Genomic DNA, 21,262 nt, shown 5'->3' on the forward strand with positions numbered 1-21,262 from the left:
ATTGTACAATTAAATACAGTCTACAAAGCTATTATGAATTCTATTATTTTTATAATTTTACGTTATGATTTTTGTGTTTATAATCTAGTAATTCATTTTTAAAAATATTTTTTATGTATGGGTGTTTGGGCTGCATGTACATCTGTGCCAGAAGGCATCAGATCCGTTGGGACTGGAGTTATGGAATCAAACCTGAGTGCTCTGGAAGAGCAGCCAGTGATCTTTAACTGAGCAATCTCTCCAGCCCTGGTAATTCATTTTTAAGGGTGAAATTCTTTTTCTGACCACTATACCTTGAAAATACTTACAAAATCTTTTGAATTAAAATGTAAGCTGCTAAATTGCAGTGACCATATCTACTTTGTAAACTCTTTATGTATCCACATCTAACACTATAGGTGTTTGCTTTTCTGTGCACACATACACATAAAGAGTCCTCAAGTCACCCAGTTAATACCTGCAAAGCTACCACCACCATCCCTAGAGTAATTAAAACACTGGCTTCTGCTTCCATCTTTGCCTTACTAGTCTTTCCTTAACATAGAGCAAAATAACCAATTCTTTGACAGAGCCAGGTCATCCTACTCCTTTATTTGGGATGCCACGAAAGCTTCTCTCGTCATCAGAATAAGATCCTTATTGCTAATAACTTTGTCTTGAATTTCTTTGTCAAGTCTTGGGGGCCAAACCTATGGGTTTGTGAATGCTAGCCAAGTGTTCTACCTGAGCCAATTCTGCCTTTGACCTCACCTTTCCACTCATCTATTACTATTTAACTGCAGTTTGTAAAGCTCTCCTCCTATTCAACGTGACTTTCACCTTAGATAAATGTCATCTTTTCAATGCCATTCCCACTAAAGCTACAAACTACCCAATTATACTAACTGGTTTCCCCACAGGATTCTGACAAACCTGTCTAACATGGTACATAATTTATACTTATGATTGGCAGTCTCTAAAGACTCTGCATCCCAAGTGCTTAATACTGTACAGTGAGTAAATACTTCAATAAATGAACCTACATATCCCACAATAGCTCAGTATAAAATTAGTGAATACAGCTTATGAAATACATTTACCAGGGCTTAAAATGTTCACTAGGTCATGGAGCCTATTTAGTTGTCAGATTATAACTAAAACTAGATGCAGGTCCAAGTTAACTATTCATCAGGGGAGCTGACCACCGTGGGAGGGGGGCGGGATCTTGACTTTACTTCTCCAAAAGGAAGGTTCTGCCCATGTGTGAGAACTCAACCGTGACCTGTTTGTTGCAATCCTGTCATTTTGATGCCTGAAAATTAATAAGAGTATGAGACAGTGAAACTTGAGAATTACTATGTACGTTTAGCATTCTCCATCAAGTGCTCTCTTCAATGATAGAAAACTGAAGGAGTTTTAAAAACCAAGTCAGTTTTTATTAGGGGTGCTTCAGAATAGTTGCCTAGCTTATCTAACACTCCTCTCTAAGCTTACGATAGCCAGCACTGCTTTATTATATTGTACAACTATTCTAATAAGCAAATTCTGCTTGGTTCCTAGGTCATAAACCAATGAATAAAAATAAATTCATTTCGATCAGAATAGAGTACATTTGAGTTATGACCGTGCTAAACTACTGATAATTTGATGGCCAATCTGAGAAACGTTTCTGTTTTAGGTACTCATAATTATCACATACTTTGATGTTAAATTATCTGAAACAGAAATGTAGGTCTTTTTCTAAAACCTGTATGACTCTTTAAGCAGTTCTGTGTACCTCACACAGTAAATAGCTACTACTTAAAAATTATAAAAACACTCCAATCTTTTCTATTTATATTTCTATTATATCTGACTAGTATTTACACAATTTTGAACAAGTAGCTCTTATGGGGAAAAGGAGAACAGCTCTTTACAGTCTCAGAAATAGATCTTTCTCCAAATACTGAAAGTACTCACAAACTCTGAACAAATATGCCAAAGAAATACACCAGCCAACTTTGGTTATAAGCATTTAAAAATTGAACCTAATTTTACTGTGGAGCTGTGGAAAGTTCTGCAATCTCCCAAACATGTCATCATTAGGTTAAAAACTCATCTCAGCAAAACAGTATTTATGCTTCCATTTTATTGTTTTTAAGAATTGAACTGCCACCTCAGTAGTCTTAAGAGCAATTAATGAAACATACATACATTTAGACTTATGTCCGTCATAGATAGCTTCAAAGGCTTCCCTGAAATGCACTGGGATTCACAACTTTTTCCTTAAGAACAGTAATCCTGTTAATTGTCTACCCACCCACCCTCATTCAAACAATCAGCTGATGAATTCAAGTCTAACATTTAAAATTCTGTCTATTACAAGACACTCATCTGACCTGCCTCCCAGTATAACACGTATTAACATAACTAAAATTGTCATTTAAACCTACAAGAATTCTCATAATGTGGGATTTTTTTTCATGATACTGATTTTTTTGGTCCAAAATACAGGCTAGGTGGTTTCTTACCACATCCAACCTCAGTAAATCTCAATACAAGAGCTTCTCATAAACAGTTAAGAAGCTCTTACATGAATCTGGCTATTTTCTAATTACATGAAACAAAGAGTTATTTGGATTGTAACAGTTAATATTTAAATAGCTCCTAAACAGGAATATGAAAAGGAATCAAGTTTGCACCAATCCAAGTACCTACAGTAATATAATAGAAACACTCACCACCATGTCACACTATTTCACTCCCATGCTTATAATAACAAAAATTTCTCAGTAGAAATAGTGCATGAGCAAACCAGACTCTCACTGCTATACGTGGGGGGAAAAAAATCACTTGCTCAAGAAAGGCTGCATTAGTTATTTTTGGCCAGCCAAGGCTGAAATGGCCATTTATATTATTTCTTACTTCTGTGCTAATAAGTTCAGAAATCATTTTGCATCTGATCGTCCAACATGAGAATGTTCCTGAACCTGACAAAATAAAATGGTGAATTACCAATCAGTACTTTGTCAAAAACCAATGTTCTAAATTTATATACTACACACTATCTAATAAATGATATTTGCATACTACACACCATGTTTATATTATGCACCATTTTAAGGAGGGAAGAAAAGCTTCATAAGGGTTTAGTAAATTCAAAGGATATATAATAATATCCTAAGAATGCTGACTTATACATAGGAAAGCTGTATAAACTGAGTGGTTATCTTCAGTGGACTCTAACAAGCCCCTATAATGCAAACACTGACTCCAAAGGCACCTTACATGGCACTGAAATTCACAATCTAATTATTACTTTTCTTCTGTCCAATTCAAAATTATCAGGTTGTCCTCACTATTGATTCTGTGCTACAATGTTAGAATGCTTTACAAAAGGAGGAGGAGGAGGAGGAGGAGGAGGAGGAGGAGGAGGAGGAGGAGGAGGAGGAGGAGGAGGAGGAGGAGAAGGAGGAAATAATTAAGTTTTAAAATTTCAACTTAGAGGAAAAACTCACCACAGCAATGAAACCTGAGTAAATGCTAGGTTGTGGTTTTATAAGAAACACCCTTTGCTAATACATCAGTCAAATTCCTCCACAGCACTCAAGCTGCAGTTTAAAACCCCATAAACAAGAACACACTAAAACACAGAATCAAACTACTATGAAGAAATGCGAATTTAAATAAAGCCTAGTCAGCCCTAAACATGTAGGTTAAGACAGTGAACACAGAACACACTTCATCCAAATAACATCGTTCCAGCTATCCTATAAAGTGACATAATTTAAGAGTAAGTGTGATGGATCATGTGATTCTAACCACTCAGGAGAAAAGCATCAATGAGGACAGCATCTCATCCACAGCTTAGAGCCTGTAAAGCCAGTCATTTTCCAAATGATTAGAATGCCCCGGGGCATGTCAAACTACACCATTACAGGAATTCTGATGTATTCTGGCACTCCTGAGGCAGTTCAAAGACAAAAATGAATCCAAGTACATAATTACTACCCCTTGAAATTTCAGTGCCTAAAATGTGAAGTAATTCCCTATCATGTAACAGTCTGCCTGGTAACAATTCTAGTAGATTTTTATTTTTAGGACTTTAACTTTGGAAAATTAGTGGTAAAACATATGGTTTAAAAAAAAAAATGTGGTTGTACTTAAATTCACATAAAAACAGCATTTTTTACAACCATCTTGAAATTTAATCCTTTTATATAGGTTAACAAAATGCATCACAAGAAAAACTAAACATTGGGTTTAATAAAAGCAGTATTTTTGAAAATGGAACAGTGAAAAATTTGTAAATTTTATACAAATGGTCATTTCTGGGTCAATTTACCACACCAAAGTAACAGCTGCTAAGATACATGTGTGCTCAACTGAGCCACTTATCTGCACTACAGTATAGTATTTGAAAGCAATCCTAAGGTCAAGATTTAAAACCATTTTAAGGGATAAGACTGTGTTTTATAGCCACTTCAAAAGAGGTATTTTTCCTTCCCCCAACAGTCAAAGCTAAATTAAAAGATTGACTAATGTAATCTTTTTCCTTGTCATATCTTCAGTTCACTGGTAATATGGTCTGTATCTTGTTTGATCTGGATGATGTGGTCCAGGTAGTGGGGTTTGAGAAGGCGGGCCCTGCATTCGTGGAGGTGGTGGCGGCCCTCTTGGTGCAGGCCATATACCAGGACTCATTCCTCCTGGTTGTGTGAATGGAGGGCTCAGAGTTCCTTGATCTTCAGTAAACTGGGGTAAAGAGTTAGGATTGTAATGGTGAGGAGGGGGTGCAGTTACAGGAGGACCACCATGCTGAGGTGGGGGGGGTCCTGGAGGAGGATGATTCATATAAGGTGGCATCTGGGCAATAATATGTCCAGGGGGAGGGGTTATTGGTGGTGGAGCAGAGGTCATTGGTGGAGGTGGAGCTTGGCTATACACCAAGTGAGGAGTACCTGCAGCCTGGGGAGGATGTGGCATTGGATGGCTTATTGGTGGTGGAGGAGGTGGGGGTGGTGCATAATGTTGCTGTGGAGGCATAATATGATGAGGGTGCGATACCACTGGTTGGCCCTGATATTCAGGATGATGGTGAGCTGGTGCTGGGGCAGGAGGTGGTGGTTCTCTAGCACCTGAACTTGAGTCATCCTGAATAGGGACAGTTATTAAATTGCTGTGTTTTCTTGTTGAAATACGAAAGGTTTCCTGACTGACTGAACGAGGTGGAGGTGGAGCCATAGACAATTCTGCTGGAGGAGCACGAATATCCTCATGTGGCTGATTATAGTGCTCATGTGGCACATGCTGCAAAGGAGGTGGTGGCATCATGATGTGCTGCTTTGGAGGAATATGGCTTAGATGATGCTTGTCTGGTGGCATTATGAAACGATCGGGGATTTCAGTTGGTGGTGGGGCAATAGGAGGATGAACATTCTCAAGTGAAGCACGGGTAACTGGCTTTCCAGCTCTCATATGGCGATGGTTGATATGAGCTTGTAAGTCTCTCTGAGACAGATATGTTCTCTTGCAACCTTGAACAATGCTACACATGAAGAGAGAGCCTCGTGTACACTGCTCAATCCGCTGCACAGGATCACTACAGCTGAACAGGAAGGGAAAAAGTTGATTAACTAAAAACAGATACAAAAGAGCACATTTATTTTAAACATTTTGCTTACTTTAAAAATGTTACACATTTGCAAAAGTTAAAAAAATATTTAATTACCGTTAGTGAACCTTTAATCTTCCCTATTTGTCTCACACATTAATCATTAGCATTTCTACCAACCTGAGAATATTTTTTACCTCAAAACTCTGAATTGTAACACCAAAGAGAATGACTTAAGAGACCTATTTTCCCAAACTTAGAACTCATTAATTTTTTCTAACTATACTATGACCTGTATTCAAGAATGGTAAGGGATCTGTCATTCACAACTACGGAACTCAAAGTTCAGTTGTCTCACTGTAAAGCTAGTGCTCTTGATGCTAGTGTGCTTCTCAGTTGTGGCCATTGTGTATTCCTTGCTTTTCTACCATCTAATTCACTATACACTCAGAAACATCTCCATGTTAGATAGGTTGAAGTCTTGTCTTTCGGATGATGCTTAAAAGCAGTAGTATATACTATTTATACTAATTCTGGTTGCTAACTTTACTTCCTGAACTGGGTCTGAATAGCTTTCTCTCTAAACAGCTAAGGATTACATAGGTGAGGTGCATACTAGAACACATTTAGTTACTTAAAAACTAAATTTTGCTTTTAAATATTAATATTAGAACATCTATGTAAAAGAGAAAATCTTTTAATGTTCACTACATGTAATGTTTCATCACATTTTCAAGCATATTTGCTATGTAATTTTAAAATGAATGTACACCGGGTTGGGAAGTAGGCACTAGAGAAAATAACCAACAATACATACTTCCAATTAGAATTAGAATTCTATAGAACCATTCCTTTTTTTTTTCTTTGAGACAGGGTTTCTCTGTGTAGCTTTGTGCCTTTCCTGGAACTCACTTGGTAGCCCAGGCTGGCCTCGAACTCACAGAGATCCTCCTGGCTCTGCCTCCCGAGTGCTGGGATTAAAAAGGCGTGCACCACCACCGCCCGGCGAACCATTCCTTTTAACACAGCATATATTTTACAATCTGTAACTTTAAAAATCCAATGAAATATGCCAAGAAAATCAGTTGTCATTGGGTCATAACAAATCATCCCTTTATATCCTAGCAACATCCATTTCCTACACCATAATGGGGAAATCTTTCCTTATACCTTCATTAGCAATTACTACTACTGCTTGGGGTACTTTCAAGTATGGGTTTAGAGAAAAACGGGGATGCTACAAGTTAACCCAAGGAAGTTTCACTCCATTTTTCTCAAGGCTTCCTTATCAGAGGTTCTAAATTAATATAAATTCCATTTTATTCTAGAGCCATCCCCAAATAGACATTGTGCTGCATAACTTCAAGTCTATCATAACGTCATATCACTCAAGACATATTTGTTTTTTATATAGTAAGAACTTATACAGGCATAGTGTTTATTATATGCCAGATTCTACTGTTCCATCTATCTATCCATTCAACCTCTTTTAATCTTAAAAATAACCCACCCATGGAGCTTATAGACATAAAACCCAGCTTATATCACATAGCTAATAAATAGCAACACAGGGACTTGAACTCAAGCATTCTAATCCTGAGGCCAGTGAGACAGCTCTACAGGTAAAGTGCTTACTAAGCAAGCCTGCTAATCCAAGTTCTATCCCCAGAACATATGTAAAGTTGGAAACAGAGAACTGACTCCACAAAGTTGCCTTCTGACCCTTACACATGCTTATACCTCCACACATTATTCACATACAATTAGTAATTTTAAAAAATGTTAATTCTGAGTTTGGAAAGAGACTGTTCTCAATCACCAACCATACTATACATGCTTCCGTGCCCCATTCAAACAAACAAAAACAATGGTTCTAGTTTCCAACACCATTCCTATGATGCCAAAGAGATTTCATCATTTTAGCTACTCTGAATAACAAACAATGGTTAGCTCCATCTTGCAGAGAAGTCTAAAACCAACTCAGCCGGCACATCTGCATCCTTGTCTATTTCCATCACTCTATAACCTTTAAACCACCACTACTATTAGATAATTTAAAGACAACCATATCTTACCCTGGGCACATCTTATCTCCTTTTTTTTCATGTAAAATAGCACAGTCATAGCAAAAGACATGCTTGCATGGAATCTGTAGACAAAAATACCACAGTTAGGCATCCTAGAACAACTTAGAATATTTCAATAATAGTACCATCATCTACAGATAGAAGGCATACAGGAAATATTTAAATGAGGACTTATGATTACATACCAGCAGCAGTTAACAATTAATTCATTAGATTTTTTTTTTCCCCCTGAGGCAAAGTTTCTTTGTGTAGCCATGGCTGTCCTGGAACTCACTCTGTAGACCAGCCTAGCCTCAAACTGAAGAGATCTGCCTGTCTCTGCCTCCTGAGTGCTGGGATTAAAGATGTGCACCAATGCCTGGCTTAATCACAAGTTTTCTGAAAATGTTTTAAAAACTTTGGCTCTTTTCCCAATAAGTAAATATGTGCACATCTGCTAATGCTTTACTCTGTATTTCTGGAGACAGGATTTCACATGTACCTCAGGTTGGCCTTAAATTCTGATGTATCTGAGGCAGGCCTTGATCTTATGATCCTTCTGCCTCAACCTTCAGAGTGCTAGGATTACAGGATTAGTCCTCTTGCCTGGCACCTGCTTCTATTTTCAGATATATATGTGAACCTATTGAGGTTGACTAAAGTCCCTGGAAGTTGAAAGCTCCTGAGAAAGAACACTAAATGTGTTTTATCTTAGAGTGTTTTTCCTGAAACTATCCAATAAAAGTAAAGTATAACTACATTAAATTCGTTGTGTTGTAGAACTTCTCAGCCTTTTTGTACATATTATGTTTTAAAATTAGTTATAAAAAATAGTAAACTATACTTTATTTGTACTTACCATTCTTCCATAGACTTTAATAGGCAATCCACATTTGTCACAGAAATGAACTGGCGTATCATCCTTTTCACCTAAGATGTTTATCTGTTGAAATGATAATTAAAATTTCCTCTTAAAGCAATCCTGAAAATTGTACTCATCAATTCACATAGTGAAATGATTAGAATTTTATAATAGTCGTTACTACAAACAGAAATAAAAGCTGCTTAGTGTAACTCTGCTTATTTTCCTTCTTAAATAGTGGCTGTTGATTTTACTTGGTTTACTGAAAATTACCTTAAATTATTTTTGGAGATGTAGAAACAAGCAAGTGGCCTTATGTGTGCTAAAAGTTACAGATACACTAAAAATTCATACTAGTACTCAATGCTTAATTTTTCATTTTTAGTTATACCTTAAAATCCCAAAAAAGGTGTCCTGGAAATCTTCGCTGATTTCCAAAGAGTTCGCCTCCTTTACAGTCATACCGCTGTTCTTCATTGTAATCAAATCCTTCTGAGAGGAAAAAAAATTATGTTACATCTTTCCAACTTCAAATTTCATTTTTAAAGTATATTTACATGACAAAATAGACCTATTTACTGAAAAACATTTCTGATGATCTAAGAATATAAATATCAAAACTAGTTTAAAATGCCAGCTGATCCTGGTGATCATCTAGTCCATCTCTAGTATTTTACAGAGGACAATATACACTGGATATGGAAACCACCATATAAGCTTAGTGGCAGGGCCAAGAACAGACTTGTCAGAGTCTCTTATTCAATGCTCTTATCAACTCCCCACACTGTCTCTATTATAAAACCTCACCAATTACCACCATCATGTTTACTGCACCAATTTTAAAGAGAGTATCATCATCTATTCTAAACCACCTACAAAAGTGGTATCAGGCTACAAGAGACTGATTTGATTGCCAAAGGACATAATGAATTCTGCAGCCTTTTTATGACCTCCCACTCAAAGTGAGAATGGTTTCAGAAATAACAGATGAATACATTTGATCTTTTTAGCTAAAGCCTCTCCCTAGTCAACAACCCAAACTGAAAGAGGTAAAATACCAGTATCTGTTCCTTTGGAGCATATATATCACGTAACAGGACACTAGGAAGATCAAATGGTCTGAATATCTCTAGTCTAACTAAAAAGTTGATGGCAAGCCTCTCAAGCAAAATAACATAAACCAATGAACAGTCTAATGGGAAGTCCAGTACCATCCAATTACCTAAGTAAAGCTAAGAAGACAAAAATACCACCGGGCGGTGGTGGCACACACCTTTAATCCTAGCACTTGGGAGGCAGAGGCAGGTACATCTCTGAGTTCAAGGCTGGCCTGGTCTACAGAGCAAGTTCTAGGCCAGCCACGGTTACACAGAGAAATCCTGTCTCATAAAACAAACAAACAAAAACAAAAAGATAAAAATATCTAAGGTGCCAAGGTTCTCATGACTCTTTTTGGCTCTAGAACTGGTAAACAGAGTAGCCAAAGCACACATATTTTGTGCACAGATACTAGTGTGTACACATAGATCCACACACAGAAAGTCAAGCCAGTTTTTAAAGCTGACATAGCACTATTTTTACTTCCAAGACAGGATTTCCCTGTGTAGCACTGGCTGTCCTGGAACTCGCTCTGTAGATCAGGCTGTCCTTGAACTCACAGAGATCCACCTGCCTCTGCCTCCCAAGTGCTGGGATTAAAGGCGTGTACCACCATTACCCAGCTGCACTACACTTTTTAATTAATCCCAACAAAACTATATAGTTCAAAGTCATGAAGTTCTTATCAGTGACAACTGAATGCCCCTAAGCTCTCATATGATACATTTAAACTTCATAAAAACTGGGGTCATTAAAATTCAAGCTAAAAAAAATCAACATGTCAAACCCAGAAATTATTGAGGTCAGCGGTCTAGGGAAACGTAGCACACATGACTACTTTTCAGAGTGGCACAAGCTGTTCTCTTATCATTAAAGATGTATTTACAGTTATCATACCTGTATCTGAAACTCCATTTTGATCAGTTTTAGAAAAAGAGAGTATTTTTTAAATTCAAAATTCAAAAATTATCTTTTCAGTTTGCTCTTTTATGAGAGCAATAGTAGTTCCCTATAGAAGGGGCTGTATGGCTTTGGGATGTGGGTGAAATGCCTATAGGAAAATGCTGTGGAACAATCTTTGTACACAGTAAATATGTGTTGCTTTCATTGTTAATAAAAAGCTATTGGCTCATAGCTAGGCAGGATTTGGGGGCAGAGAGAATGCTGGGAAGAAGGGCAGAGTCAGAGGAGTTGTCAGCCCGGCAGAAAGGAAGCAGAACATGCAGGAGATAAAAGCCACAAGCCTCGGAACAGCACGTAGATTAATAGAAATGAGTTAATTTAAGTTGTAAGAGCTACTTAGTAATAAGCCTGAGCTATCGGCTGAGCTTTTATAATTAATAATAAGTCTCTGAGTGGTTATTTGGGAGCCAACTGTCCCAACGAAAATCTCCGCCTACAGGAAGAAGTGTAGAAAGGGGAATTTGGCTTTTTTTTCTTTTTTTGCACTTTGATCATAAAAAAGTATATTATATGTAGTTAAAAAATAATTTACAAAAGGCCAACATGGGTGGGGAAGCCTAGATTACACCAGTGCAGCAGCCACGTCAACTGCTGTACTCGGCCTTTGCTCAGCTGAACATATCCCAACTCACTATTGTAATTTGTAACATTTTAACTTCAACTCTACTACTTTAGTATATAATAAAGATATGTTATAAAGTACAACGAAAGCAGTTTGGTTCTGAAAAGAACAGAATTTAGGAGTAAGATAAGTCCTCCTAGAATTTGAATGCATGCTAACAGCAAGATTTCCATTCTGGAAGGAAAGACAGATTACCCAATATTTGGGGAGCTAGTGAACTGTTTTGGATAAAAATTAAAAAAGCAAGACTTCATTTAAAAAAAAAATCCATAAATGTTCTAAAACATGGGTCAATAAACTGTTGCTACAAATGGTTACATAGTACAAATTTTAGGCTTTCTAGGTCATATCAATCTACTCTATTTTGCCATGATAGTGAGAAAGCAGCCATTGGCTATTAATACTCAACTGAATGGTAACTTTACTTTTTTTTTTTTTAAAGGAATCAAATTTGACTCATAGGCCAGTTTGTTGACTTCTAATAAATGAGAAGACAGGAAAGTGAAAGAGCAAACTCAACTGACTACTTAGAATGTTCAAATTCTTTACAGTAATATTTTATACATAAAATTCAAAAGATAAATGAACTACAGACATTTAACATTGCCACTTTTACAAAGAACTCAAAAGCTAAGAGAAAGGCACCAATCAAAACCAGATGATGGAACTCAGACAAGAAATGGCTAATACTGCAAAAGGGCATCCACACACTTAAGTTTCTGTCATGGGCACAGTGGCTCTTGCCTGTGACAACAGCACTCACAAGGCTGAGGCAGCAAAACTGCTCAAGTTCAAGGACAAAAGCCCTGCCTCAAAAAAAGTTTGTTAATAATAAGAAATATTGATGTGAGTATAAACCAACAACCCCTTTCTGAAGAGTAATTTAGCAGGATCTGATAAATTCTAAAACGTACCAGTCAAGTCTTTAAATTTTTTTTTTAATTTGTTGTGGACATGATATGGGGGCATAGGTTTGCACAGTGTGCCAGTGAAGGTCAGAAAACAACTTCTGGACATAAGTTCTCATCCTTCCTCTTTTATATTAGTTCTAGGGATGGACATAAGTCACCAGGCTTATGTGGCAATTGCCCTTACTCACTAATCTTGCCATCCCCCAAGTCAAGTTTTTAATGTTATAATACAACAGTTACAGTCAAACAAATAACTAGAAAAAAGTTAAAATACCTGAGACCATTCATTTGTTTGTAGTTTGATGTCTGGCATCAAACTACAATCCTTTTGCCTCAGCTTCCTTCGTCTGGGATTAAAGGCATGGGCCATCACTACCGATCTTACTTAAAAAATCTTAACAAACATTAGCTTTGGAGAGGGCCGTACAAACAAATTTTACTTTTAATGTAATGCTCTCTGCAATATTGATTAGATTCTTTGGAAAGGTCATAAGGGGGTTTATAAAGGGAGAAAAAAAGATTAGAAAATAAAGAGCGTGTAAGGTTAAAATTTTAAAATAGGTTTAAGTAAATAAAATCAAATAGATTAATTGGTGCACTCAGATAAAACAACACAACTGTTAAACGTCTTAGTTTAAACAAGTTACCTTCATCACCTGGTGGGGCCTTTGCAGGCATCCTGCTAATATTCCTTTGAGTTCGAGGTGCAGGTTTAACTTTGTTGGCTTGTTTGGAGATGAGTTTTATAGGAATTCTTCTGCGAACATCAAGACCACCCAAGGATCCAGAACTATTAGTGCCTTGTAATTCATTGTCTACATGAATGGAAAAAAGAAGTTGTAATTTCTTTTACTTTTCTTCTTGAAAAGTGTTCTACAAGTATAAAGATAAAATCAACATCAAACAATAAATTAAAGATCTTGGTTATGATTTTAAATACTAGACTGACCTAAGTGTAACTCTGCTAATGTTCTTCATTTGAAATAAACCTTTAAAGCAATGACTTTGCTTACCCTTTTTTGAGACATGGAACCCTTTCAAAAGTTGATAAAAGTTAAAGAATCTTTATCACTTTCTAGAACTTCGAACAATAAAAATTCCCATATAATTCCATAGTAGTTTACAGAAACAAAATATGCATGAAGGAGCTGGAGAGATGGTTCAGCAGTTAAGAGTACTAGCTATTCTTCCAGAGGACCCAGATTCAATTCCTAGCACCCACATAGCAGCTCATAACTGCCTGAAACTCCAGTTTTAGGGGATGTGACATACTCATACAAATGTACATACAATAAATAAAATAAAAATGCAAGGAAAGAAACCTCTGACACAAATTTTAATAGATTTTTTAATTATAAAGGAGAAAAAACAAAATATGTGTCTAATAATTAAACATGCAAAGTGGCCACTCAGTAAACTTAGTAATAGACAAATAATAAAATTAGAAATCCAATATTCAATCTGATATCTGATATGTATTTGAAAATTGTTTTAATTTTGGTCTGTGTGCACGAGGGCATGTGCCTGTGAGTGCAGTTGGAGCCACAATGGACATGTGCAGATCAGAAGACAACTGTGGGAGTTGGTTCTCCCTTCCTACCACATGAGGCCCAGATGTTGAATTCCAGTCCTTCGCAGGTCTTTCTTTACCTGCTAAGTCATCTTGCTGGTCTATGCGTTGGTTTTAAACAGGTAATTATTCCTTTAAGCATAACATTTCTTTCTAAAAAGTATTCAAGGGATCTACAAAATTATACCATTTAATAGAACACATAGTGCATTACTTGTGTTGTAACACTTCTAGAGATATGGGTAACTGACATCCTTAGCTAAGAAGTCAACACTGTGATGGAAAACTGTATTTAGACTTAGGTCTCAACAACTGAAACTTTCTGGTCTTTAAAAATCTTATCATCTATGGAATAAAAAGGAATTCTTGTCCATGAATAATAGGTACATTATTTCACAGGACTGACTCATATAAAACTTTACTTTTTCAAGTACATAAAGATATGTAACACAAAATATTCAACTTTACCTTAAGACAAAAAGGGAAATGATTAAAAATAGGAAATGCAAATGTAACTTTTAAACTGTACTGTTTCAAACACAAATAAATGAACAGAATTCCTGCAAGAATTACAATCAAAACTTATAGCCAAACTGTCCACATTAAATTTGGTAAAGCCAAATGTAATTCAAAATGGGTTTCAATGACTAAACATCTGTCTACTTTCTACTCTTGTAACAGGGAACTCCTCTTAAAATTTTTCATGGAAAAGGGATTACATGAATAGCTACAATCTTGAATAAAATAAACCCAATCTGATCAACCTTCAAGACTGCACTAAAATGGAATGTCTGTTCATTTCTGTATGAAATGTCTGTATATTTCAACAGTCTTCACTGCATTTGTTCATTCATATAGAAGTACCTACCAGCTGTAGAGATATGACAGATGACCTTTTTTCCCTTGCATGAAAACTAAGTTGTTGCCCTTCGGATATCTTAGTGATGTTACCTTAGTGAATGAAAATAGAACACTTTATCTGCATCTTTCAACTACCTCACACAACTGAGTTCTCCATTATTTGAACAGCCAGCCTAGCCCTTTCAAGAGCCTGCTGTACGTGTGTGTGTGTGTGTGTGTGTGTGTGTGTGTATAAAATTTTTATTTCATGTGCATTTGTGTTTTGCCTGCATGTATGTCTGTGTGAAGGTGTCTGATCCCCTTGAAATTAGAGGCAGTTAGGAGCTGCTATCTGGGTGCTGGGAACTGAACCTGGGTCTTGTGGAAGAGTAGCCAGTGCTCTTAACTGCTGAGCCATCTCTCTAGTCCAGAGTCTGCTCTCTTTTGTTTTTGAGACAAGGTTTCTCTGTGTAGCCCTAGCTGCCCTGGAACTCTTTGTAGAGCCTGCTGTTTCTTAAAGCTACTGTTTGCTTCACAGATTTCAAGTGACAACATTCTGGGGCTTTTTTAAAAATAAAAACGTAACATACACGTTGTTGAATATATATAGTATCAAAACAACAACACATAATAATTAAGAAATGTCTGGATATTACATAAGGGATAAAAAGAATAACTGGCCATTTAATGTGAATCTACCTTTAAATGTGGTAACACTTCATTATATCGTTTCAAACAATACACTGGCTGCTCTTCCAGAGGACCTGGGTTCAATTCCCAGCACCCAGCATGGCAGCTTACAATTGTCTGTAATTCTAATTCCAGGAAATCTGTTACTCTCACACAGACATCCGTGCAAGCAAAACACCAATGTACATAAGAAAAAAGAAAAAAAAGGGAAAAGATTTTAAAAAAAAGAGCCAAGGTATTGGTAGAAACTGTCAAAGGTACTGAAGATCCTGAGTTCAGGTCACCAGCATCCACCTCCCAAAAAAGAATGAAACAGCATTTTACAAAATTTATGTTACTTTTACCTAAGTGCTAACTAACTCTCATAATGACCAAAGAATGAATCAAGTGTAGGTAGGGTCTTATTGACCTGAGCACTTCTGTGACCTGGGAGCATGTGGACAGGGCTGCCCTTGGAGGAATTTCAGGGGCATCACCTTTCTCTGCTTCCCTCCACCCCTGAGGGCCTTGGGTTTGCCTGGCTTCCTCTGTGCTCACAGCCCAGTGCTGAAACTTCTGCAATCCAGAGAAACATTAAATAAAGCAACACTTGTTTGCAGAGAAAAAGAGGGGGAGGGAGGCCGGGCCGCGGCGGCGGCGGCGGCGGCGGCGGCGGCGGCGGCGGCGGCGGCGGCGGCGGCGGCGGCGGCGGCGGCGGCGGCGGCGGCGGCGGCGGCGGCGCACGCCTTTAATCCCAGCACTTGGGAGGCAGAGGCAGGCGGATCTCTGTGAGTTCGAGGCCAGCCTGGTCTACAAAGCGAGTTCTAGGAAAGGCGCAAATCTACACAGAGAAACCCTGTCTCGAAAAACCAAAAAAAAAAAAAAAAAAAAAAAAAAAAAAAAAAAAAAAAAAAAAAGAGGGGGAGGGAGGAGAGAGAGAGGGAGGCAGGGAGGGAGATTGATTTATGGAGTTGTTTTTTTTTTTTCTGACAAAATTCTATTTCAATACTTCCATTTACAAGACGTCTTGATCCTTTGACAATAAAATCATTATTCTGGGCTGGAGAGATGGCTCAGTGGTTAATTGGCCATCTAACGTGAATCTACCTTTAAATGTGGTAATAGTTTCAAAACAATACACTGGCTGCTCTCTTCCAGAGGACCGGGGTTCCATTCCCAGCACCTACATGGCAGCTCACAAGGGTCTGTAACTCAAGTTCCAGTGGGTTCAACTTCCTCACAAAGACATGCAGGTCAAACACTAATGCATACACATTTTGAAAAATTAAAATATTATTCTGAGAAGTCTATTCAGTCAGGAAATCATCAAATAACTAGCTAACTGGCATTTCTGGATTTGCCAAAGGCTCTGTGATTCAAATAGTTTTCAAATTTGTATTTATATGAGTCTTGTGAAAGTTTGAGTCTTTTGCTTAGTTTGATTTTTTTTTCCCTCAAAATGTGCAGCAATCAACACTAAGACATTAAGATGACTGTCTCATAAGTAATTTAAAACTGCTGATTTAAGCAGAAATTTTTAAAAAAAAAAAATCTGGCTGGCTTATAATTAGTGATTATTTTCTGTTAGAATGATTTCTATCTCCCCAGGCAACCTTTCATTAACAACTTAGAAACTGGGATATTTTATATATGCAGTACCAAGATGCTCTAATGAGAAACTCAGTTTTTCTCATTTTTCTCACATATTTCCACAAACCAATCCATTAGCAGCTGTTGGATTCTCCACCAAAATATTTGAAATTGCCCATTGTCTGTGCTCCGCCTCAAGTTTTCCCCCCACAGCCTTGCTGGGGATTGAACTAGGGACTTGTGCTAGCTAGGTAGTTGTTCTATCACTGAGCTATCCTTTCACTAAACTGAGCCTCCCTCTGGGCCACTGCAACCATCGCCTAAACTATTTATTTACTCCTGTTCTTACTCTCCTACACCATTCTCCATAGAAGAGCTGGGGTCATTTTTAAAATATTATGCTCCTAGTTTTATTCAACTGCTTCGTAACCATTTAAAATTCAACCCTTTACCATGATTCTCAAATTCACAAACAAGGTAACTTGTGTTTTCCTTCCCTTCTCAACTGAGGGCTCTCCCTCTTGCTAACTAGACCACAGATATTTGGCCTTCTCTACATCTTACCATTCCAAAAACACCTTTCCCTGGCACTCTCTGAAATTTCTACTCCATAAGCACCTATTTTCTTAAAGTACTCACCACAATCTGTAGGCGGTTTTTTAAAAAGAAACCAACCTGCCTGCCCCTTTTGATAGAATGTAAACTCGAAGGCAAGGACGCAGTCCTATTGTTTACCAGCTCATCATTCTATCTCCAAGCCTACGAGTATCTGCAGGCAATTATATAATTAAGTAGTTATTTGAGGGCATCTCTGTCAACTCTTAAAAGAAAAAGCCTTTTCCTCCTGCTTGTCGGAAGCACTCAAAGCCAAGTGCACTCATTCAATAACTAAGAACAAGAAAACGAAGCCCACAGAAATAAACTTTGAAGCCACTACTACTTGGAATATGCGATGGAAATGTCTTGATCTTAAATTTTTTTGTATTTCCCCAAAAGATGCGAAAGGGCAAGGCCGAAGGGCGGGGGCATGCTTTGGGTTTAGAAAAGATGCTCTGCTTAAAACTTCGAAAACTATATCCGACTCTTTTCTCTAGCCTCTAGTCCGTGAAAACCCAAAGAGACAATAACCACAGAGGGTGACCACTGCAGCAGCTACCCGAAGCTGGGAGGCAGCAGGAAGTCTCCAACCACTCTCTCTCAGCGTCCGGACGCTCTCCAATTCCGAAAGTGGAATCCACCCGTTTATTTCCCCAGCACAAAGTGCAGAGCAACCGGAATGAGAAGGAAAAAAAAAAAAAAGAAAAGAAAAGAACTGGCACCCTCCCGTTCCCAACAAGGTGCGCGGAGCAGTGTCCGCAAAGCGAGTTCAGCAGCACCGCAGAAGCAGTGCTGCCGGTCTCGAGGATGGAGGCACCGCTCCGAAAGGTAGGCCGGGGAGCAGGAGGCCCAGCCCGGGACCGGGTCTGTAAGCTTGCTTCCTCTCCGCCACGTCCAGGCGCAGTGGGGCAAGAGTAGCCCCTTGTGCACGCTGGGAGACCAGTCCCACACGAACCAAGGGGGCACGAAACCAGGACCCCCGCTGCCTCCGCCTCCTTACCAGTGTGATCCATGATTCGGCTCGCAGGGCACAGTGGGAGCGGAAGTGAGTCGCTCCAGAGTCGCATCGAGCGCGTGCGCTCTACCTTCCGGAGCCCAAAGGCGGAAGTGCGCTCGGGTCGCTTGCATGGGCTTCCCTCCCTCGCCGCCGCTGCTGCCCGACTCCGGTGAGGGAGTCAGCCATAGCCAGAACTGAGGCAGAAAGAGTAGGGGCGCGAGGACTTCGGTGTCGAGACTGCTAATGCTCCCTGGAGGAGGCAGCCTTCAGCCGTATGAAGGACACCTATTGCTGTTGGAAAGCAATAGGAACCAGAGGGAAGCGCGGCGGGCAGGTGAGCCGCTGCCCGCCCCCGAGGCGCGAGGCCTTCTGGGATTTGTAGTCCGCCGATGCCGGCCGGCCGGCCCAGAGCGCAGGCTCAGCCGTTGGGCTGGTCCCACCCCGGCAGGCGGAGTAACGGTTTAGAATGCCCCCTGAATCCGCCGCTGGGTATAAGGAAGTGTAAACACGCGCGCCGCATAGGTGCCCGAGGGAAGCTGAGACAGCGGGGCTCTCCGTCCGGGAGAGAGGCAAGGTTCTCATTGTCTAATCAGGCTTTGTCCTGACGAGTCCCAACACCCACCCGGCAGGCGGGTTTTCCCTGACTCCTACCGAAGTTTCTCAGCTGAAACGCGTGTACAATGTGAACCCCTGCTAAAACTGAAGGGAGTACCAGGAGGTCCCTGTCCGACGGGGACGTCGAACAGTGGTGTGTAGATGGGATGAAGGAATGAAGATGGGGACGAGGGATTGGAGATTGGGGAGCGTTAAGGCTTGGCCGGGAGGGAGAAGTGAGAAAGGACAGGCCCGGACCGAGGAAGAGAGAGTTACCACAACAGTCAGTACCTAGTTCCAGTTCTTGGTCCCTGGGGTCTGTGGTTGCTGTTTTCATCTTGCTCAGCCAAAACAAAAGAAAGTGTCAAAGGCGGTTGCTGTGGATCTTCAGAGCATCCCCACCTCGCAGATTTGGCTCATAGAGGTCTTCTGCCTTCTCCAGCCCTTTACACTTGAAGCTCTCAGATGAGTAGAAAGGAGCACAATTAGTGGAAAACATCAGCCCAGGAGTCAAGGGATTTGGGCTCTATGGTCGTCCCTTGGTGACGACATCGTTACCTTGGGTTCTTCACGCTTTCAGTGCCAGAGTTCCTAGTTCAATAAAATATTACATTGGCCTCTTCTTATAATGTTTTCACGGTACTCGATTCCAAATAAAGTATGTGTAGCAATGTGTCCTGTGTGTTGCACAGTAACAGCTGTGACTAACACTGTCGAGATCATAGTGTAAGTGTACCGTGTTATTTAATGATTGTCTTAATTGTGGTCTTTTTAAAGACTCCAACTCATTGCGGCTTTACAAACAAGGTTGTAGGTGCACTCACAACTAAGGACATTTCTGAAACAATGCCTATTTTTTGTTAAACTGCTGAGTGGTCTTCAGAATGCTTTCAGTTGCTGGTATTATTGGGGAGTGAAGAAGTGTTAGGTACATGAAGCTTAACCTTTCTCTGATGTTGGTGTTCTGTATTATTCAGGTCAGTCTAAGGAAGAGAGTCACTCCAGCATGTTTTATGGCTTTGCAGCAGCAGGAAGGTCAACTTCTGATAAACTGACTGCCTCCTGGCTTCACAAAATCCTCTTTATTGTTACACAAAAGGCACCTTTAGTTAATCAAAAGCCTCTATTGTTACACAAAAGGCACTTTAGCAAATCAGTTTCCCAATACCAAAACCTTTTATCTGGAATTGTTTGAAGGAATTATTTCCTAAGCAATTCTCAACCACACAAAACTTCCTGGTTTGCCAGGTAGTCTGGAGACTTAAGTTATGCAAAAGACTCTGAAATTCCTTCTATAGAGCAATTCTGATATCAGTCACTATTTACAAAAGGTTACTTTAGAGCCCAGGTGCTATTACTCCAGAATTCATGGCAGATACAATGGGTCTGTTTAATCTTTCACTACACTCTTGATAGTTCTCTAAATACAGTGCTGATGTGGTATTTTTTTTTTAACATCTGGTCCAAAAGAAACTTGGGACCAATGGCTAATTGTGGTGCTGGCCTTCAGACTTCCTTAATTTCACAACTACCTGTTGCTCTTCTCACCTCACTCCCCTAAACTTCTCCAACTCATGGACACCACCCCCACCCCCCACCCCCACCCCCCGGCCCCCAGCTTCTCTTACCTATATAACCCAGCTGTTTCAGCCTTGCCCCTTTCTCCTCTCATGGCTAGGTCCAACCTGCTGGCCATATTTAGTCTACTATTTTCTCTCCCTGCTCTGCACTCCTTCAGATGCCTCTGGCTGTACTCTCCTATCTGGAAAAAAAAAAAAAAACTCTCCTCAACTTTGGAGGGGTCATGTCCTCACTTTATATCTCTGGTGCCTAAACCCTCACTTTGTACAAGAACTTTTAGAGTTGCCTGAGAGATGTTTTTACCAAGGAAATGTTTTTACCCTCCCCCATCAAACTTCAGATTGATGAAAATATAGAATAATAATAATGTCTAGTGTTGCTAGAGGATTAGAATTAAACAGGGCTTTGAAATTATATTAAGACTTTGATAGTTTTGTCAATATTTTATGGTGTATCATTAGGAAAATTTATTGGGCTGTCCAAGCATGGTGGAACATGCTTGTAATCCTAGGCCTTGGGAGGCTGAGACAGGAGGATTGCAAGTTTGAAGGCAACCTGGGTTACATAGAAAATTTGCTAAAGGCTCACTTTAGTAAAATTCTGGACTCTTACTTGATTTGGCCTGTTACTTCCATACACTGCTTCAGCGTCTGTACTTACTGTAGTTGCCATACTTTTATCAATGCAGTAGCAGTGTGACAAAATGATCTCTTAATTTGTGAGTTAGATT

General features: G+C 39.3%; 1 protein-coding gene across 5 annotated transcripts; it reads right to left on the reverse strand.

The window, feature by feature from the left end:
- Positions 1-4,530: 4,530 nt before the first annotated feature.
- Positions 4,531-18,785, reverse strand: Cbll1 (Cbl proto-oncogene like 1). Of its 5 annotated transcripts, none has more exons than XM_059279243.1 (6): positions 18,361-18,785; positions 12,751-12,909; positions 8,892-8,989; positions 8,498-8,581; positions 7,648-7,721; positions 4,531-5,566 (listed from the first exon to the last, which is right to left on the reverse strand). In XM_059279243.1, the coding sequence occupies exons 1-6, from the start codon at positions 18,425-18,427 to the stop codon at positions 4,531-4,533; spliced, it is 1,518 nt and encodes a 505-aa protein (XP_059135226.1). In that variant the 5' UTR covers positions 18,428-18,785. The 5 variants fall into 5 exon arrangements, with proteins under 5 accessions (XP_059135226.1, XP_059135225.1, XP_059135224.1 ...); XM_059279242.1 differs by having other exon boundaries at positions 8,892-8,992; XM_059279241.1 differs by having other exon boundaries at positions 12,742-12,909.
- Positions 18,786-21,262: the final 2,477 nt, after the last annotated feature.

This window comes from Peromyscus eremicus, chromosome 14 (genome assembly GCF_949786415.1).
Source record: "Peromyscus eremicus chromosome 14, PerEre_H2_v1, whole genome shotgun sequence".
Classification (NCBI taxonomy): Eukaryota; Metazoa; Chordata; class Mammalia; order Rodentia; family Cricetidae; genus Peromyscus; species Peromyscus eremicus.